The 21,959-nt window shown below is 36.2% G+C and overlaps 1 protein-coding gene across 4 annotated transcripts; it reads right to left on the reverse strand.

Annotated features, from left to right (window-relative positions):
- Nucleotides 1–3,806: 3,806 nt before the first annotated feature.
- Nucleotides 3,807–17,282, reverse strand: LOC137394873 (bifunctional methylenetetrahydrofolate dehydrogenase/cyclohydrolase, mitochondrial-like). 4 transcript variants are annotated; one of them, XM_068081666.1, is made up of 8 exons: nucleotides 17,264–17,282; nucleotides 16,303–16,412; nucleotides 15,268–15,452; nucleotides 14,209–14,341; nucleotides 13,062–13,204; nucleotides 10,684–10,791; nucleotides 9,323–9,541; nucleotides 3,807–4,483 (listed from the first exon to the last, which is right to left on the reverse strand). In XM_068081666.1, exons 2-8 carry the CDS (start codon nucleotides 16,380–16,382, stop codon nucleotides 4,365–4,367), a joined length of 987 nt encoding a protein of 328 aa, XP_067937767.1. In that variant the 5' UTR covers nucleotides 16,383–16,412; nucleotides 17,264–17,282; the 3' UTR covers nucleotides 3,807–4,364. The 4 variants fall into 4 exon arrangements, with proteins under 4 accessions (XP_067937767.1, XP_067937759.1, XP_067937751.1 ...); XM_068081658.1 differs by lacking the exon at nucleotides 17,264–17,282 and adding an exon at nucleotides 17,039–17,056; XM_068081650.1 differs by lacking the exon at nucleotides 17,264–17,282 and having other exon boundaries at nucleotides 16,303–16,440.
- Nucleotides 17,283–21,959: the final 4,677 nt, after the last annotated feature.

Here is a 21,959-nt window from a genome sequence, read left to right on the forward strand (position 1 = left end):
GTAGAGTGTGTTTGGTTTCTTCTATAAGAATACTTACAAGTGCAGCTGAATAACTGTAGAGCGTGTTTGGTTTCTTCTATAAGAATACTTCAATGTACAGCTGAATAACTGTAGAGTGTGTTTGGTTTCTTCTATAAGAATACTTACAAGTGCAGCTGAATAACTGTAGAGTGTGTTTGGTTTCTTCTATAAGAATACTTACAAGTGCAGCTGAATAACTGTGTAAAGAGAACGGCTAAGTAATGCATTGCGGAAGAACGGCAGAACGTAATCTTATGAATGCAACAAGGCTAATTACTACTCAGTATGTCTTTATAAGAATGTGACATTGTAAAGCGTATCACCAGTGATTGCTTCTAAAGGATAATTTGCTCTTTCCAAGTGTAAGTATGACAGAGAGCTATCTCCGCACTAGCTGGAGAAGCTACAACTGTATCATGCGTTTTGTGGTAAAATCCAATGACATATACATCTATACTACGAGTTATTGCTGCCTGTCATTAAAATACTTCCATGGCATATGATCAGCTACGACACTTCTCAGATAGCCTCTCTCCTATTCAAATTTAATACTTTTACTAGTTTTTTAATTCATCGACAGGCGTTCAAGGAGCATGGGATGCGATAAGGATAGATGCCTCTACTACCTACATTAACCGGCAAGTGGAGGTTATTTATGACCCAGGGGATGTCTACATCTTCAGAGCGTCGACCTGCGGCTTCTACAGTTCGAACCATGATGTCACAGTTCAAATATACAACCCTCACAACCCATCCAATAACCGGGACATGGGTATTGCCCTGTTCGCTGTTACCAACAAAAAAACTAATGGAGTGAGTTTTGGGCTGCATGAAATATTTGTATGTAACCTTGTGAACAACGGGCGATAGGGGCTCTGCGGAAGGTGTGATCACTAGTGAACAATCTTCATTATAAATCTTTTGAAACAAGGACATTAGGCATCAACAAACATCGTCACTGTGCAAGCTCTCATTTATATTTTCATGGTTTAAACCTAACCGGATGCAGATACCCTAAAACCAGCCTCTGTTATTCTTTTGGGAAGAGAATTTGGATTAGGGAAAATGGAACCCAACAAAGAAACATGAATTTCTCAAACATGAAAAAGCCTCGTTTGATAAAAGTTTGTGTTAGATGCTTTTCACAATCTGTTTTTCAAGCCACTTTTTAGTTTTCCAAAATTTTAGCTGTGACTGATAAGTTTTTCCTACTTAGACTTTAGAGCTAATTAAGACTGTTCAACATGGCATCAAAACAATTTTAGTCTGATCTTATACTCTTTTTCCTGTAAAACAATTTCTTCAATTTCCATTTCATCATGTTTTACTATCATTCTTACAGAATCCTTTTAATTGTGACTTTTTGTGACAGTTGTGCTATTTTGTTGACAGTTGGGCTATTTTGGGGCAGTCGTGCTATTTTGGCGACATTGATACTATTTTTGTGACAGTTGTGCTATTTTTGATCAAACAGAAGCCAGGATGTTTTATGACTTCTGCATCCGCTCTTTTGGAAAGTCGCTTCTGCATTTTCAAATTTGCAATCACCTACTTTTAGGAAAATTAGTCATCCTTTAAAAAATTGCTAATCTGATTGCTTCACAGCAGACCCACTGTTTTAGAGGTAAAACTTTATGCAGGATGATCTACAGTGAGTTGCCTGTAGTAAACTTTGAACCTCCTGCATTAATGGTCAGGCCCCTCATTTCCTGATAACCTGTATCATTTATTAATTAGCTCAGTGTAGTAATAATTTGCATCACTTAAACAAGTAAATAACTCATTGTAGTGAACTCCACAACACATGTCAACTAATTCATTGAAGTGATAACCTGCAATACATGTCAAGTAGCATATGCTAGTGATCACCTGCAACACATGTAGAGTAACTCACTGTTTAAGTTTCATCTACTACTGTGTTTCTTTATAGACGATTGCGCCAGCTGATCTAATCTGCAGCAGAACTCTAGACAACTACGGTAACACATGCACAGGGCCCGTTGGTCAGGGAGATATTTATGTGCATGTTAAAGGCAACAACAAGTACATGATTAACTTCTCCCTTAATGTAACCTTTACTGTGGCCAACCCTCTGCTGCCGGTACGTAAAAGACAGAAACACTGGAGTCTCTGAATAGGCTTCTGCATAATATCGTAAATAGTGGGAATAAAATGGCAAAATTTCTTGGGCTGTGTAGACAAATTTGTTAGAATATACCATAGTCCAATTTTTAATTTAGACCTGTAGAATATTTTTGTTAGCATTATTGCAATAATGTGAAAAGCTACAGTTTTAGAAATTTCACCTGCAACACAATGTGAGATAGGTGACAGTGCAAAAAGACCCATGACACCTGGTTATTATACATGAAACCTCCTAATAAGACCAAGTGTAAAATCCACAAAATATATTTCTTTTAGAGACACCCGCGTCCCAGCCAGGCATTCTATATGCCACAGAGTGGCAGCATCACGATTCAGGATCTTCAGCCAGTGATCACATATGGCAGAAGCATCGAGCTGCCCTATGGAAACAGCACACTCCTCCACCTGAGGATATGCCCCAACGATGTGACTACCAACAACTTCAAAGTTACGAGCATTTTTCAGGCAGACGATAAAGATGTCAAGAGTTTGATAGCGCAAACTATATGCACGGTAAGATCTCTATCTGCGTGATAATATTAAATACAAAACATAATAATAAAAACATAATCCAAATGAATTACACAGCTCTATCAGTAATATTGAATTTTTCTTACCATAGGTACAGGACAGTGAATAATTTTGATAAAGCAGTGGAATGCTTGTTAGAGGAACTATGATTGGACAGTAAAAATAATACTACTAACCACGATAACATCAATAACTCCCAATGAAAGGCGCATTTAGATTCCTTACTCATAGTCCAAAAGGATGTGTATGACAAAATATTAAAAAATATCTATCCTTTAATCAGGTACAGAAGTTGTCCTTTAGTACTATCCATGATTATGAACTTGGAGTTATCCTTTCAGCGATGTGACCAAAATGATATTCGCTAAATTGATGACCCATGTACATAGCATACACTAACACATTTGTTAGAAAGTAAGTGTTCGGTTATAGTAGCTTGCAAACTGCTAAACTATTTATGGAGATCTCATGTGTCGGCTTTAAATGATGCATCGATGTACGCAGACTTAACCAATACCAACAGACCTTGCGAGTGGAACATAAGATACACGCTCGATACATAAGACACAATCGAAGCAAAACTAAAGTAAATCTATCATTGTGAGTTCACAATTAGAATCTGAGCATCTCACACAGCCATAATTGATTACCGACCAAGAATTAGGAGTTTATGAAATCACTCAGAGTAGTTTCTTCTCACATTGCTCTAGAGATCAATTACCGAAATACTCCAAGAGAGCTCTGCACCTGTTTTATTAGTTCATTTTCTGTCTTTGCTACATCACAATAGATTTAATGTACATCCTATGCAAATTCTTAATCTGTTATGTCATAAAACAAAGTTTGGTTGTTTGTTTAGAGTATGGACTGTGACTTCGATGCACCTGCTGTTGGAGGAAACAGCCGTGACCTCCCAGTAAACCAAGCTGAAACTAAAGCCGGTAATTACAAAGAGCTATACATCTATGCTGTGGCCTACAACGGAGAGCTGAGAAACAATTGGCCTATGGGAATTTTCAGATTTGGGGCAACAATTACAAAGAAGTAGATCCTTGCCATTCGTATAAACTTGATAATAAAACTGTCAACAAAAGAACTGGTCGATGCTTCATTCTTGATACATTGCATCACGCAAATTGTATTATTCGAGAAAAGAGAAAAACCAAGTAATCAAGGCACAAAACGAACAATGTTAACTGTTTGATGTGTTTTACAATATTAGAAACAGATAATTGATACATATCCTCAAAAATTCATAGCATATACCACAGCATCAGCAGAACAAATATTAAGCAGATATCAAAACTATATATTAAGGCCAATGCATAATATAGCACATTTGCAAAGAGGTAAAGAGGAGATTACTGCCTATAGCATAATAAAACTTCAGAAAAATATACCAACTGCAGAACAGATCTAATCGGAAAAATTGATCCCGAATGCAATCGGTTAGATATTCGACCTGATGAATAAAAATCCATTGTGCAATATTGAGTATGATAGCTAGTGCAACCACAAAATATGGCCGACCAAATAGCATACAATGCATCCAACATGTTTGGTGCATTCAATATCTGGAGATTACTTAAATCGGAGTTGTGCTCTCAAGTACTTGGACTATAATCTCAGTCTAGCAATAGATTACCCATAGAATATGTATCTTGCAACTATGGCTTTTTGTAAGCACCTTGAGCAGCTTGTAATGTGTTTTTCATCAGCATTGCGACAGTCATTGGTCCAACACCACCCGGAACTGGCGTTATCCAGCCTGCCACTTCTGAACAGCCTACGAATGAAATTTAATTTAACTAGAAACAATTAAAAACGTTTGATATTTTAATGAGTTCACAAACAACTTGTAGAAATTTTTTATCGTGAAAGGCCACAATTACATAATCACTACTGAGCCCAAAATAGCTTTTAATGACAGTTATAGAACAAAAAAACTAGGTGTTTCTTGTAATACCTCAGATACACAAAGATGTCAAACCATGACCGAAAAGAAAGCTGGGTGGATGACTATTAAATAAATTTGATTACTGTTTTGGTTATCTCTTCAATGACATCACGACTCCGGTGTGTCCCCACTTTATTAATTGTTATTTGTTAAGCAAATATTCAATCTTATTGTCGATTTTGCTGCGTGATACGTATACACCTTTTTTCAATATCAAGCACTATCTAGAACATTTTTGTTACATATTTTATGTTGCCACCATGTTAACGAAAATAACTATGCAAAAAAATTAAATGTATCTATATACAGTGCACCTCAATATACAATTATCCTGATATAAGATTTTTTCGCCTTACGTGGAACATGATGATTTTTTTTCACCTCAGCATATGAATCTTTTTTCAACATACGAATTAAACTAAATTTTCCCCTGAGTTCAAATTTGGCAGCCGGTGTGCTTATTACTACGTCAAAATAACAAACACACCGAATCGCTGGTCGTCGAAAATATTTTCACAACGCTTGAAAGAGACACGATTGCTCTCAGTTCAGCAATTCCCGTGTGTAAAACGATATTTTCCCTTTAAAACCGGTGGTAAAATTGGAGTTGCGATCTCTTCAATAAGGATTCAGTAGTCAGACAACAACTTCTTTTAGCTTGCTAACAACAATCCATTTCAATACGAAAACAGCATCATTCGGACTTTCTTGCCGGATTAGGTTGAAAAGGTTTTAATGAGACCGGCTAAAATAATATTAAAAAAAACAAAGCCGGAAACTGATAAATTAAAATGCAGTAAAAAAAAAAATACATAAGATACTAAAACGAAGTTTTAATTTTGTGTTTAGTAGGCTAAACTTATTTAAAGTGGATGCAAAGTTTATGTTATATGTACCTCTGTCTTGAAGGTAAGAACTCTCTACAGTACGCACTACACAGCACATTGCAATGTTACATTTTAATCCACATCATAACCAATAAATACACTGAATACAATAAAGTTATTATAAATAACTATAGTGGCTAAGGTTAACCCTTTCGCAGGCGAATTTTCACAACTATATCAGGCCCACGTGGGCAAATTAATTTTCCGGAAAATCAATTTCTTTTAAAATGTTTATACACTCTTTTGTATGTTATTGTGTGCATATATCTATGTATAAACATGCATATGTATACGTGTATATGTCCAGATGTATATATATATCTATATATCATAAATGAATAAAAATGTATAACATAAAAATATTTATATATGTAGATCTACCAAGATAAATATATATATTGTATATCTTTTTATGATACAAGTGTACACTTTAATAAGCACAATTTCTGTACAATATATCCAGAAGCATTCTCCTTTACAAAGGCCTACATCACAGTCTTTGCACCAGGTGCTTATTCTTGTTTTTTTGTACCAATCACACAGCATCTACTGGAGTAAATACTGGACCTGTCACTACTACAAACTGATGAATGGTAGGAGATTTATCTCTTTTTATATTGGTAATATTCTTCCAGGCACTAACATCACCCCACCAACCTCATCATCATTACTGCTACCAGCTTTTTCATCAATATCACTTCCAGATGTAAAATAATTACAATCACAATTTGAACCTGATTCATTGTCATCTCTGGCTACTAAATCTAAAAAGTCACAGTCAGCTGCGATTCTCTTAGTAACTCCGGTACTAGTACTTGCTGTATTAGAATAATCACAGAGAGTTCTCTTAGAAGTCGTCATGACGACTAACTAAAATAAAACTCTCAAAGCTTTCAGTAAATAACGGCTAAAACAGAACCAAAAAGAAGAAAATAATTAAAAATTATTTAGAACGGTTTTCTAATTTTTTTTTGCAATATTTATTCATTTATTACTGCTAAAAATGATCGTTTTGTGCATATAGAAAATTTTTTTTAGAGGCTAACCGAAGCTAATGTATCGTAGCTTGCTATCGATCAAAAAAGTAAACAAAAACGGCATTGAGCTAACCAAAAGCCGTAATAAAAGAAATATATTTCTCTGGTGACAAAATTGTCGATCCGCCTATTTGAAGGAGTATCGCAAAGCGACAAAAATGTCGCCCGCGAAAGGGTTAATATACTATTTTGTTACTAATTTTTAATATGTGCAGCACTTATATAAAATTTTGATGATTTCACTAGATGTTAGCATTATATAATTACTATGGTTTCTATACCCCTACACACGAGTTTTTCACCATACGATGCCAACCCTGGAACAGATTAAAATCGTATCCTGAGGGTGCACTGTATTGCGCATTGCTCAAGCTATGTGAATTAACGATCACTGTGGAGATATTACGATCCTCTACAACAGCAGTCCCCAACTTTTGTCTAATTGTGAACTGGTCAACACTTGACAATTTAGTGCGGACTGGTTGGTTGAAATAATAATAATAATAGTAAATGTGAATCCCTCATGTACTCATATGAAACTTTATTACTACATTGCTCCAACAGTAAAACATATTATAAGGTTTACAAGTTTACAGGTTTATAATTATATATAGGTTTACATTATAGTTGTTTTACATCATTACATGTCAATTGCCTAACACATTCTAAGATCTTTCAAAACTCCCGCATTTGGCCTTTCCAAAAGGAAAAACTAGACTTGACTTTCCTAATTTAAAGACTGAACAGTAACTGTAGTATTAACTCATGTAGATGGTTGACAAGTTTTTACTTTTGCTTATCAATTTCACTCTTTTTATAGTTCATGATTACGGTAGTTTTACAAAAAGCTAAAGGGAGCTCTTACCTTCAAGGTCAATTTACATAGGTATGTTTAATTTTTTAGACAGCATTGTCTACTCGGCAAAGAAAAAATATTTTGAAATATCTTATGCACCGAAAAGTAAAACAAAAAGATGGCTTTATAATTCGTACTAGGAGTGGGTATTTGACCGACCGTCGCCTGGGTTCGAGGTCCGTATAAAATATAGCTTTCGACAAAAATAAAACTCGTGACATCAAGCTTGGTATCTCGACACTCAGACTCGTACACCAATAGATCGCCTTAAGTATTTATGAGCGGCTGCTTATTTTATGCGTTTGGTCGACACACCTGACGATCTTCGACGGCAGATTAGATTGCTAAGTATTAGTACATAAAAAGAGAGCCCTTCACGTACGTTGTTTTCGTTCTAGACATATTTATTTCCGCCCGGTACTGATGGATCCACGGACCAGTAATGGTCCGCGGCTCGGCGGTTAGGGACCACTGCTGTACAATGTTCCTAACTCTTACAACACTATTACTTTCACAATCATCAGAATAAATGTTGTCAGTCATTACCTGAGTATTCACTAAAGTCTGAATCTGCTATAATGCCATCCACAAAAGCTATTCTTCCTTTTTTTAATAGCTTGTGCTTGTGGAAGCCATATTATAACTAAAAAGTTTGATCGTTAAAAAAGTATGTTTTTGACTTGGAAAATTCTGATCAAAAGGCATAGTTTGCTTTGCAAATATAGATTAACTTTTGAGAAAAATATTCGGAGATCACTGTCAATGCCATAGAAGTACCAAAGAAGATTGGCTATTATGTCAAGAATTAATAACATTCAGTTACTACACAACCACTTTAAATTTTGCCAAAATTCATCCACGGCAGTCAAACATAGATTTCGTCTAAACTAGCGGAGGGCAGTGAAAGGTTCAAAGGTTGACTTGCAACAAAATTCACATTAGTTATTTGGTATCAAAAGATTCACCATGTCTTACTCTGCTATGTTGTAGGTGCAAAATATGTGGTAATGTGATTACAAGCTCTTAAAAGCTCAAAAACGAACAGTTAATCGCAGCCTTCACGAAAACGCCAAAAGATTGGAATCCCTTTCCAAAACGGCTCAAATGGGACTTAGCTGAACACCATGGCATCTGTTTACACTTTCATGCAACCTCATTTGTAGAAATATTTTCACGAATATACTTCACGCATTCAATAAAACCATGTCTATTGGCCATCTATTTCATTATCATTGTAATGCTGTCATTTGAGCACGGATATCTCAAAACCGACCGTAAAAATTCGTTTAATTTGTTTACCTTAGCTTGAAGGAGTGCATATCATCCTCTGATAAACATGACGAGCCTGTTGGTCACCTGTGATAGTCGGAAAATGCTGCAGAATTTGTTCGCACCATTTGGCAGAAAGTATGGGTCACATGATCAGATTACAACTAAATGATTAGACCAGGCTGAAACGAAACTGAAAAGTAGTGAGCATCTATATTTGATACGGGCTTTCCGGTAGAACCCGAAGGGTTTGTCATAAACTAGTGCTACGAGGCGTTTTATATTCAGCCTTTTATCGGCCTTTAATTTTACATAATAACATCATGTGTCAAAACAATAACCAGAATGTTTGAGTACGTCATCGAAATAAAGAGATTCCAAACTACGGCGTTTTCGTGATGGCTGCGATTAAATGTTCATTTTTGAGCTTTTAAAAGCTTGTAATCACATTTCCACATATTTTGCACCTACGACACAGCAGAGTAAGACATGGTGAACCTTTTGATACCAAATAACTGTAATGTGAATTTTGTTGCAAGTAAACCTTTAAGCATGCTCTGACAGTCAGTGTAAGGAGTTATTGTACAATGCACTCATATAATAATAAATATTGACGTACTGTCAAAATCGCAATCTCCTACGATTTTATTTTTCCCTGTCTCAGGGTCTTTGATGCGGTTTATTCCAACATCGATAACAGCACAGCCAGGCTTGAGCATATCTCCCGTGATGAGACCAGGTATGCCAGCAGCCACCACCACTATGTCCGCGTACTTGACAAAATGCCTGAGCTGTTCTGGCGGAGTATATCTGTGGCAGATGGTAGTCGTAGCATCTCCTGTAGATGATTACATGTATTGGAGCCATTTAATAGAGGATAAGTGGAGTTAACTTACGACTCAAACTGTTGTGGATCACAAATACATCTCTCATAATTGTGACTAAAGACTACTCTAGGATGTTTGTGTTGATGACTGTTAAACGCATAACAAAGAATATTATCGTTTACTGGTTGCTTGACAAGAGCGACAAGACATTGACATCTCAAAAGATGGCACTTCAATGACAACACAAAATTTGACAACTAATGACAACTATTAGATGACTTCATAAAATGTGTACAGAGTTCACCCAAAAATGTTCAACAAGTGTATTTCTATGATTTCTTATTTTTTCTTTTCTCACCACAACTTCCACTCGCACTTGGGATCCAAAATTTTAAATTTAAAGCTAAAAATTGTATAAAACACTGTTTAATATGATTTGAACATCGCAGAGCCAAACCATGTTAAGGAAAACTCTGTCCATATGTACTGTACGACAACACTTTTATGTTTCTGTCAAAAAGCATGACTTCGGTTAAAATATTTGCTCAAATTTTACTTGTATGTTGAAAAATGAGTATGTTAAAATGATCGTCAACCGAGGATAGACAGCCATTAAAATTACTATTTGATGCTAGACAGCTATTTCAAGCAGCAATGTGGCTGTAAAGCATAAGTGCGGCAACCACAAAACTGAAGAACTTATACGCTTTCTTTTGTATAGTCTACGTCTCTGTCATAGCCAGCTCTACTGGTGAGTGCAGGTGCACTTTTACTGCCAAGGCAAGTACACAAATGCATTGGTTTAATAGCATAAGTTTTAAATTATTAAAAGTAGCAAGCGCGAAGAAGGCGAAAAGAAATTTTTATGATTGTTTCCCCATGTTCTCTGAACCAAACCATTACAATAATGACTTTTCAATTGTAGAAATCTAGCATGAGATGATAAGTTAATAACATATCAGCTGGCAATATCTAGTTGATAAAAACAGGCTGAAATGTCTACTTGTCTTATATTTTAACAATGCTTATGTATCAGCTATTACGCAGTGTAGCACCACTGGTGTAACACCACTCTGACGCGGTGTTCACCAGCAAAGAGTCAAACCTGCAGCAATATGAACAAGGCTTTACATGATGGTGAGTGCTGACTCACCTGCCTGCGTTTCTCCAATTCCATCAGCGTGCAGCAGCATGGCTATGGGCATGCCTACATTCTTAGACCTGCCTGCGACAACAGCATTTTTGCCAAAAGTCTCAACACCTGCAAAAAATATTAAAGCGATTTGCTTTTGAAGCTAATAATGCAATTAATGTGCATTTTCTATATATGCAAAATATTTAAACTATCAGGACATGTTATTAGGCTAGTGAAATGATTCGAAGCAATATAGCCATACATAATATGAATACATGTTGTATACTATAACTAGTAACAAAAAACTGGGAGTTGTGTACACAGTATACATACGCAGACAACTCTGGATGAAAAGTGTATTTAGTTATTTTGCAGGTTGCCTTTTTTGTTTAAGACAGTAAATAAACATACAAATGAAAAATTACAATTGAAATTAAACGTGTTAACAAAGAAGAAAAATATCTATAAAATGTAACACATTTCAGTTTTACAATGTTCAATGTTTTATTTTAGCTGCTATTTGATTGACAATTCTACTGAACGCTCTCTTCTAATAACTAGCAACATACTAGGTTGGAGTCAATCAAATTAAGAATGAGCTTATTATCTTTCTTCCTTTGTTGTTTCTTCATTCTCAGATAGTAATAAGATCAGAACATAAAACGTTCACGCTGGAATTCTAGCAACATTACCATAGTATATACCAACAAGTTTGCTAATCAATCTCTATGTTAGCTACAATACTAGAAAGGAAAGCTAATAAGATAAATAATCAAATAAGATTAGTACTGAGAAGGTTTATAATTAAATTAGACTGAGTACCAAAGAAGAGCCTAACATAAATCTCCATCTCTTAATAAAACTAATAACAAATATAAATGTAGGTCAACTGAACAATGGTACAGGACTATGCTTGATTAAGTCCCTATCAAACTTGAATAATTCACACAATACATGTACCAGCCATCATTCATATATAATTCAAATTGTTCTTGTTCTTGGTGATTGTTCTTCTGTACTAACGACTGAATACTAAAATTAGTTGTTATTTTCACCAAGCTAGTTCATAACATACCTACGAATTGTGCAGGTAAAGAAAACAGGGTCACAGGCAAACATTCAAATTCTAAAAATATTGATTCAAGAACACAAAGGAGAGGCGCTCGGTATGTATCAATAACATGAACACACTGATACAATCCGTGCCTACATGATGTCTACCAAGTCTTAAGTAACTTCACACAAACAAATCAACTAACTCAGAAGGATGTGAAAAAATGCCTAACTCCGTTGACCCTAACGTAAACAGGGTTCAGGCATTCCTACAAACAGAGATAGGCAATTCGTGCATGATAGCAGTAACAATGTTACAAAGTATGAAGATAGAGAAGACTAGAGAGTACATATAAGACATAAGTACCCCGGCAGCCCGATGTGTCGTAGATCTTTAGGTGTAATAGCTATACATACTATTATTCTACCATACTAATGGGTGGTCAATTGGTAAAGAGGGTAGCGCGCTGAACTGCCAGGCTGAAAGTAGCGAGTTTGAAACCCGTGTGATACAGTCATTTTTCTCAGCCTCCAGCCATGGCTTCAGACAAAAGGACACAGTGTGGGCTTGAGTTAGCCAGCAGTACCTACTTCAGTAATACCAAGTTAGCCAGCAGTACCTACTTCAGTAATACCAAGTTAGCCAGCAGTACCTACTTCAGTAATACCAAGTTAGCCAGCAGTACTTACTTCATTAATACCAAGTTAGCCAACAGCACCTACTTCAGTAATACCAAGTTAGCCAGCAGTACCTACTTCAGTAATACCAAGTTAGCCAGCAGTACCTACTTCATTAATACCAAGTTAGTGAACAGTACCTACTTCATTAATACCAAGTTAGCCAACAGCACCTACTTCAGTTATACAAAGTTAGCCAGCAGTACCTACTTCGGTACCTACTTCAGTAATACCAAGTTAGCCAGCAGTACCTACTTCATTAATACCAAGTTAGCCAGCAGTACCTACTTCAGTAATACCAAGTTAGCCAGCAGTACCTACTTCGGTAATACCAAGTTAGCCAGCAGTACCTACTTCAGTAATACCAAGTTAGCCAGCAGTACTTACTTCATTAATACCAAGTTAGCCAACAGCACCTACTTCAGTAATACCAAGTTAGCCAGCAGTACCTACTTCATTAATACCAAGTTAGCCAGCAGTACCTACTTCAGTAATACCAAACTAGCCAGCAGTACCTACTTCAGTAATACCAAGTTAGCCAGCAGTACCTACTTCAGTACCTACTTCAGTAATACCAAGTTAGCCAGCAGTACCTACTTGATAGCAATAAGCCAAGAGACATCCCAACATGTCAATTCACTGTCATACCATAGACTTAGACTTACCGGTCCGCCGAAGGAGCTCCATAACCCCGGCTGGAGTTGCTGGAAGCAGACACTTCAAATCTTGGCAGAACTTTCCCACACTCACAACATTGAAGCCATCGACATCTTTAGCTGGAGAGACGGCATTGCATACGGCCCTTTCGCTATAATTAGAGATAGTGTTCACTTTGGGAAAATTGTATCATGAAGGATGTATTAACAGGTTATTTGCTATATACTGCTGATCATCTGGTAGAGAAAGAAGGTGGGATGAATGATAGACAACTAATCCAACATCCCTCCAATCCCCAAACATCTGAGGGAACAGCAAGTATCATTAAGATAAGTGGGTAATATGGCCATCAACTATTGAAAAGGTTGCTGTTACAAACTACATACTTTAAGAAGATCACTAGTCTAGGAATTATAAACAGGACTCGAGTGACTATGAATGTCACTTTAAGCAGAACAAAAACTATATCCAATCTGTTATACCATTTTTTATCAAATGGGAAGGCATTTAAATCTATGTAAATTTTATGTAATCCTCAAATACTGGACACGCTTGACGTTATTTTCAAGTATACCTTCTTAATACAGAACAAAGTAGTAACATTGGCAGACATCTTTAGACTTTGGCAGACACCCTTGATAGAATAGACATTGAGAGATAGCCCTGATCCTATGAATATTGACAGATATCCCCGATTCAATGAACATTGACAGATATCCATGATACCATGAATATTGACAGATATCCCTGATCCAATGAACATTGACAGATATTCATGATCCAATGAACATTGACAGATATCCATGATCCAACGAACCTTGACAGATATCTCTGATCCAATGAACATTGACAGATATCCATGATACCATAAATATTGACAGATATTCCTGATCCAGTGAACATTGACAGATATCCATGATCCAATGAACATTGACAAATATCTCTGATCCAATGAACATTGACAGATATCCATGATACCATGTGCATTGACAGATGTTCCTCATACAATGAATATTGACAGATATCCATGATACCATATGCATTGACAGATGTTCCTCATACAATGAATATTGACAGATACCAATGATGCAATAAATGTATAAACTATTTCTTCATCATTGTCTGACAAGCTATGCAAGAGGCTAGCCTGCGTACCCGATGTGCTGGGGGACGGGTAGCTGTACAAGAATCCCATCTACTGAGCTATCTTCATCCTTCTCTTTGATCAGTTGTAGGAGTTCAGCTTCTGACACAGAAGGGTCTAGGGTGATGGTAGTACTCTCGATGCCTACCAAACCAACCATAAAAGTATATTACTAGATTTTATAAAGAGTTCAGCTGAAACAAACCATGCCGTTTCTTATTATTATTATTATTCACATTTACTACAAATTGTAACAGCTAGCTGAATAATAGGAAACAAGCTACTGCTAAAAAACATGCTACTGTTAGAGGTTGTGTGAGTGAGCGAGCGTGTGCAGGTTATTTTTTTGTGCTGTGTTTTTTTATCAATTATTAAAAATTTAACACTAAACAAAAAATAAATATACTGTAGTTACAGTATTGATGAAATTAAAAAATAAATAAAAACCTAATTCCAACACATTAAGGTAAGATAAGGCCCACATGCGCAGTAGCACTGCAGATAGTCGAGGCGCTGGGACTACAGAAGTTGGCATATTTTGGCAATGAAGACAAAATTCATCATTAAATACCAATTGGAATAGTAGGTCAGTCTTGATTACTGGTTCCTGACATTCAAATGAAACTTAACAAATGGTTCCTGACATTTCTCTTAAAGCTACCAAATGTTTAAATTTTTCGTAAGTCTATTGGAAGACTGTTTCATTGTGATGGAACTCTGCATTGGATTGTTTTTTGACCGGAAACCATATAAATATTGGTAATTGTAAATGGGTTTTCAAAACTATAGTATTATAGTGAGACTCTTTCTTTACTGTATTATTATGTGAATAAAATTCTCAATGCGTTATCAAGAGAATTTTGTGCTGGTAAAGTATATCAACAAGCAACAGCAAAAGCTGATCAAACAGCGACTGAGATCTAGTCGGAAGTGGCTTATAACCGCTGACTTCATCAAGCTAAGTAAAAAACCTTGACAAAAGACACATATGTCAAGGTTCTGTTTAAACAAACATAAATCAAACATGCACCAAAATACACAAGAACCCAAGCAAATGAATCTATACCTACCAACACTAGCTGCAGCCTTCATTTTGTTCTTGATGTACGTCGCGCTAGCAGGATCTGCGCCAACCTGTATAGCTGCCAAATATGGAGCTCGTTTGCCCTCTGCAAGCATTTTTTCAACTTCGATCTTCACTTCATTTCGTATTGTCTCTGCTATCTTCTTTCCATCAATTATTTGTGCTTTTGGTCTGAGGGTGTAAAACACAAAGACACATGGGTTAAAAGCAATTCACTACAATGCAGTTCTAATAATTATCCAATAAGGAAGTAGAAAACAAAAGTCTAATTAGTCAACAATCAACATCTATGACAACATTTTACATTTCACTCGGTTTAAGGATATCATCCTAAATTGTGGCCATGCAAAAAAGAGGAAAAGCTGTTATTTAGACAAATTAAAAACTGCATTAAAACACTTTATAAAGGAATAGTAACTTTCGACAGTTTGTGGTTGAATTGATGTGCTGCAGGGCCAAGTCATTGATTAATTGACATTAAGCTAACATGATTTTCACACTAAGCCAAACAGTGCAGAGATTCCATAATTTAACCATTACTGAGAACACTGAGAACTTATTCACAACTATTAAACAAAAATGAATAAAAAATTTATTTGCGTGATCTTATAAACGAAAGTAAATTTGTTATTATTTAAAGTGTGCAGTGATGATATCTCACGAGCAATTCTTTGGCTCCATCCAGTCAGTATTGTTCTATCTGTTTTTTTACAATATTAATAGTTTTACTGTCTTAGCATCAACGCTAAAACAATCCTCTTATCACTCTCAAAACTCAATGAATTTCCAGTGTATACACACATGTGAGTACAAAAAATATGCTGCTTAACTGTAGGATTAGAAAGATCTGCTGATCCCTGATATAACAGGATGCGGGCATGTTATCTTAAGAAAAATATGCATCCAAAATTATAATACTTAGAGTGAAGTTAAAAGATTTTCCAAATGGTAATAGCGTTCTCAGCTACAGATTCAGCCTTAGCTACACCAGGCTAAAATAAAGAAACGAAAATATGCTAACCTTTGAGATGAAATAGAAATTGACCGTCCAGAGCAACGCATTACTTGTCCATACACCAACCAAGTCTTCTGTGAGAACATGACTTCTGCTTTTGACAGGGTTGACTAACCCTGAAAAACTGGTCTAAAATAGTACTGTAATAACTATATTCCACAGCATACTCAAAGAGCAATTAATTGTTGTATTACAGTCTTATTAACTGCATAAGTAGGCCTAAATTAGTATTGGACATGGTAAAAAGAAATCCGCTTCAACTTTTAATACGACATGCTAAATGAGCATTTTGTGGGGTAGTTTACCCTATACACGAGCTTAAAATTAAAAATAAACTTGTTAGTTATAGTATTCACTTGAATGATATTCGAAAGTAAATTGCCCAACTATCGTATTCATACAATTATGGTTATATTTGCAGTTTAGAGTACAACAAGGCAAAGCAATTAAATATTATTTCAATGAGATAAAATTATGGATTCGATTACGCTGATGAGCGTATAGTCATTACACTGCAGACGTGAAAATAAATATGGAAAATCCGTCGGAAGATCATATCTAACACTATCTCAGACATGTTAACCATTTTGACCACGATTTGGCCGTGCAGCCGGTGTCAAGTTGGAGAGTTTCCGCCCTTCAACTATGTGGCGTTCGATTAATGTTCTAAAATACCATGCAAGGGCGGGAAGGAATTCAGCGGAGTACCTACGGCTAACATATATCGCGAGTCATTACGTACATGTATATATTTTATCTTGCTGGATCTCTCAATTCTGAAATTTTCAGAAGGCTTTCAAAGGTTCTTGTCCAAGTATTGCTCAATTGTTTTTTTTGTCACAGAAATATTCAAAAGAATACAATTTCCTATTTTGCAGCGAAAATTTCAACTCCCCAAGGCTTTTACAGGAGCTCATGCACCAATGCCCTTCAACAGTTTTTTACCCAAAACCGTTAAGAGACTTACGACTTAAATCTCAGACGGAAACACAACTCAGCCTAATGCTGGAATCTAGGTGAACCAAATAAAAGTCTTAACCAAATTTTTACTTCTGATGCACTTTCTCAAGGCCCCTGAACAGACCTGCAAACCCAAGAGTGGGGCAATGCGTGAGATTTGGTTTTGAGGCAATTGCTGTATCAATGATAGTATATATAAATTGTGGAAATTGGGGCAAAAATCTCACGCATTTCTCACGCATTTTCATTTTTTCTTTGGGGTGAATGCGTGAGTCTCACCATAGAGTTATTTTCCCCTAGAATGATAACTACCCTAGCGTTTCCGGTGCCATCAAGGGTCGTTTGGGCCACGCCCATTTTTTTGTGCTAGTCACTCGTGGTGATTGACAGAACAACAACATCAGCCATAAGAATGATCATGAATTTGCACAGTTAAGATAGTAATTATTGCTCATATTAAAGAGATGATGATTATAGTTTTTTACTCTAATATATGCTTATTATTTAAAGCAATTCAATACTTACATGACTTGCAAAGACACTGAATAGACAGTGTTAAGTAAGTGAGTTAATGCAATCAGTTTTTCATAGATAAGATAGATGGTCATACTGGGGTTGTATTACATTAGTGTGATAGAAAGCTAATTTACTGCTATTAACTATGAGCTGTACTACCCGGCGTTGCCCGAGTAATAAAGAAGTCTTTGGACAGAAAATTTATTTTTACATATTATAATATACTGTATACAACACTTACCATTCTAACTTTTAAACTGTATTCCCTGGTTGCAAAGTTGAACTGTAAATGTTAGACAACTCGTTATGAACACCTGGGGGGGTGGCAGCTCCCAACGGGGTTCGGGGCAGCACCCCGAAGCTCTAGACCTTTTAAGCATCAACAACCCTCAAAGTATGCATAAAGGTAATCAATTGTAAGCATCAAAATCTATATAAATATATTGTTTATGGTTCATAGTAGGCAAAACGTTTTCTTTATTTGATGACCAATATAAAACTCATGACACTAAAAATTTCTGTAAGGGACATTGACAGAACAAGAGCTATTACTTATTTACTGCAATAGCTGTCAATGTGTCGATGACACAAATATTTCATAACTGATTCTGTATCTCTTTCAACATCTTTATATATGTGAAATATTAGAAGATTATTTAGCCGAGCCTGCTCCATGGTGCTCCTCAATGTTTTGATTCGCTGCAATGCAGAAAAGGATCTCTCACTCACTACATTACTGGCAGTCAAAACCAATACTAGATTAGTGAGCCTGGAAATTAGTGAAAATGCAAGTTTGGGGTCTTCACACCCCTTCTCCCCAATTAAAAGCAATAAAGTTCAGTTTATAAGTCTTAACAAAGTCTTACAAGATCACACATTTGGCGAAATCAATAGATTAGTTATTGGAATTTCCAACCGGTCTTGGAATTTCCAACTTGGAAATTCCTTCACAGCCAGTAACAACCATTCTGCAGCGGTGTGAGCAGGTCATTCTCACATTCCTGGACCCTATGTTTTTGACTCAAAAGTGTGTAGTCGCTTAGTGCTAAGCTAGAAGCATTGGTGTTCAAAAGCCTGATGGAGGATCAACCAGCCAGGCTTTTTACACACCAATGTGAGCTGGTTGAGATGGAGTTGGAACATAGGCTCCAGCTTGTGAGAATGGTAGCCAGCAAATATCTTGACATCAGGATAAAGCACTACATCACAAAGCACAGCAGGCTGATTGTAGAGGGAGGGAAAGGGAAGGAAAAATCAGTTCTCTCACGACTGATAATTTATAAACACCAGTAATATATATATATATATATGTATTGGGATGCGGTATCTGAGTATCTATCTACTGATTGCATTAACTCACTTACTTAACACTGTCTATTCAGTGTCTTTGCAAGTCATGTAAGTATTGAATTGCTTTAAATAATAAGCATATATTAGAGTAATAAACTATAATCATCATCTCTTTAATATGAGCAATAATTACTATCTTAACTGTGCAAATTCATGATCATTCTTATGGCTGATGTTATTGTTCTGTCAATCACTACGAGTGACTAGCACAAAAAATGCGCGTGGCCTAAACGCTCCTTGATGGCACCGGAAACGCTCGTGTTGTTGAACGCACAGTTATCACTCTAGGGGGAGATAACTCTATGAGTCTCACGCCCAATGCGTGAGAGTTGGCAGGTACGCCCCTGAAGCTAATTACAGGTGTACTATACTCATACCTGTCCACTCACGCAATCACCCCAAAGAAAAAATAAAAATGCGTGAGATTCTTGCCCCAATTTCCACAATTTTATATATACTATCATTGATACATCAATTGCCCCAAAACCAAATCTCACGCATTGCCCCACTCTTGGGTTGGCAGGTCTGACTATACTACTATTACTATCGAGTAAGTAACAAAGAATCACTGAGCTTCTAAAATGGTGTACTCCGCTGTATGACTTTTACACTAAGAGATACTGTGAATATTACTTATGGGTTTAGCTACATAGCCTATAAATCTCAAACAAATACGACTGTATAAGAATCTTTAAATTTCAATAGCCTGCACCTGATTTCACTTGCCAAGATGTACTAGAACTGAGACCAGCAAGGCTACTTTACTGTAGCGCAATGGCAAGCGTTCTTTGCCATTTTTAGTTAACAACTTCACATATAAGTCTCGTTAACAGAGAGTGATTAATCTGGCTATTTAAGCCTTTTACTTTTCTCCTTAACTTAGTGCTATAGGTCTAGGCCAACAGTCTAATTTTGACATTACATACTTAACTGCAGGTTTTAATCCGCCAAGTAGGGTTTTCCGAAGCCATTCCACCGCAGCTCCTGTCCAAACTTTCTAGCTCACCTTTTCTCGGATAGTCATTTACTTATCTGTACTTGTAATTGGACTGATGCAAAGTATCTGTCCAGTCCCTTGTCGAAATACAATTGTTAGTAACAAACAATTTGCTGAATTCTAAATATTGAATATATTACATAAAAATACATAATCGCACAGCATTATGGCATAATGCTCAAAGGAGCTTGTGAGATTGGTTGCAACATCATCTCGGGCTCATAGGGTAAGCTACCCAATCAGTTAGAACATTTATAATATCAATGACAACTGCAAAACCTTTCATTTTTTGGCTAAAGATCGCATCCTACTCTATGATTACGTAAGCATACCTACATGTAGACCACGTCTGAATGCTGATCATTGTTTGTTTGGAGTTGTCTTATTATTACAGTAAATATGACACTAGTACGATACAATTGGTATGCTCAAGCAGTTACTGTCTACAACTCTACATGCTTCGTGTTCATTTCAGGCTACAAAATGAGCTGACCACAACTTTATAGGACTGAACTGGTAGTTAGGCTTCATTCTCATGACTGACTAAATCTGAGACATTCCTAGTCAGTTTAGCTGTTTGATACTGAGCAATGGATGCAGGCCTGTAATTATTACTGAGAGTTATTGGTGAGATGGTGGGAGCAACATAACATAGAGGCAACAAAAAAGGTATTCAGTGTTCCTCTAGAATAGCTAGCGACAGGGGTAGTAGAGTAATTATATAGAGAGCTGTATATATGAACATTATTCAGATGTCACCTTTCATATCTATGCATAATATTATTTATCTTAACTAGTTTATATATGTTTGGTATAGATGTCTTTGACCATTCAAGTGGCCAGCCACTTATATTATTTTTTCATACTTTCTGTATAGGTTGTGTTTGACTCTTTCATAAATAAGTCATTAGTTAGAGTAGTTATATAGACTGTAAACTTGTGTAGTGGGAAATGTAAGAATCGTAAGTGAACTTGTCAAAGTGGTATGCCTGCACATAAATCAATTCCATCTCACACTTGTCAATCTTTTGAAGATTGCTTTATTGACAGGACAACTCCACATCCCATTATTGAATTTGTGCTAGCTGATATTTAATGAGCTGTCTTGTGTAATAATTTATACAATACCTACGGGATACTGTCCACACCTCTCCTTAAATTTATTAAAATAAAAGGATCTATCTCTAAATTGCTATCATATGCTTGTACACATACAATGTAATGTCACTTCTCATTTTCACCTTGTTTTTTCTGGCATTTCTAAACACGCTTACACTTATCTTTCAGACCTAAATGTTATTGCGTACCTTTCACTTCACTGGTTAGTGTAACATTCGCAACTCACCGACAATCTACCCACAAATTTCCTCTGTTGGTGACTCATAACGCTCACAAATCCACTAAATTTGTAACAAGCAAGTACTTTACAGTGCATATTGAGGCAGCATATAATTCTTGTGTTCAATAAAAGCATATGTTATTATAAAGGATCAAAGAACTATTCTGAATTCTACGCCATAAACTTGCATCTCCAAGCTAGGTAACTGTTACATTAGAAGACAACTACAAGCTATCCTAGTTCATAATTCTCCAAACTAGGGCATTTAGCGAGCATGATACCTCAAACAGAGATGCATAACTGAAAGACTTTTCAGGCCTGTACTATACTGTATTCTTTAGTTGCCCCAGTTCTAAGACACTGCTGTCATTTATTCAATTAATCAGCTGCAAGGCTGACAGACTAATCAACTGTTGGTATGGACCAAATATCAGAGTGCACTTTCACCAATCTCTCATCTACAGCAGAGACTAACATTATTACTGAGAAAACATAGCAGGA

The sequence above is a fragment of the Watersipora subatra genome, chromosome 1, assembly GCF_963576615.1.
Source record: "Watersipora subatra chromosome 1, tzWatSuba1.1, whole genome shotgun sequence".
Taxonomy (NCBI): Eukaryota; Metazoa; Bryozoa; class Gymnolaemata; order Cheilostomatida; family Watersiporidae; genus Watersipora; species Watersipora subatra.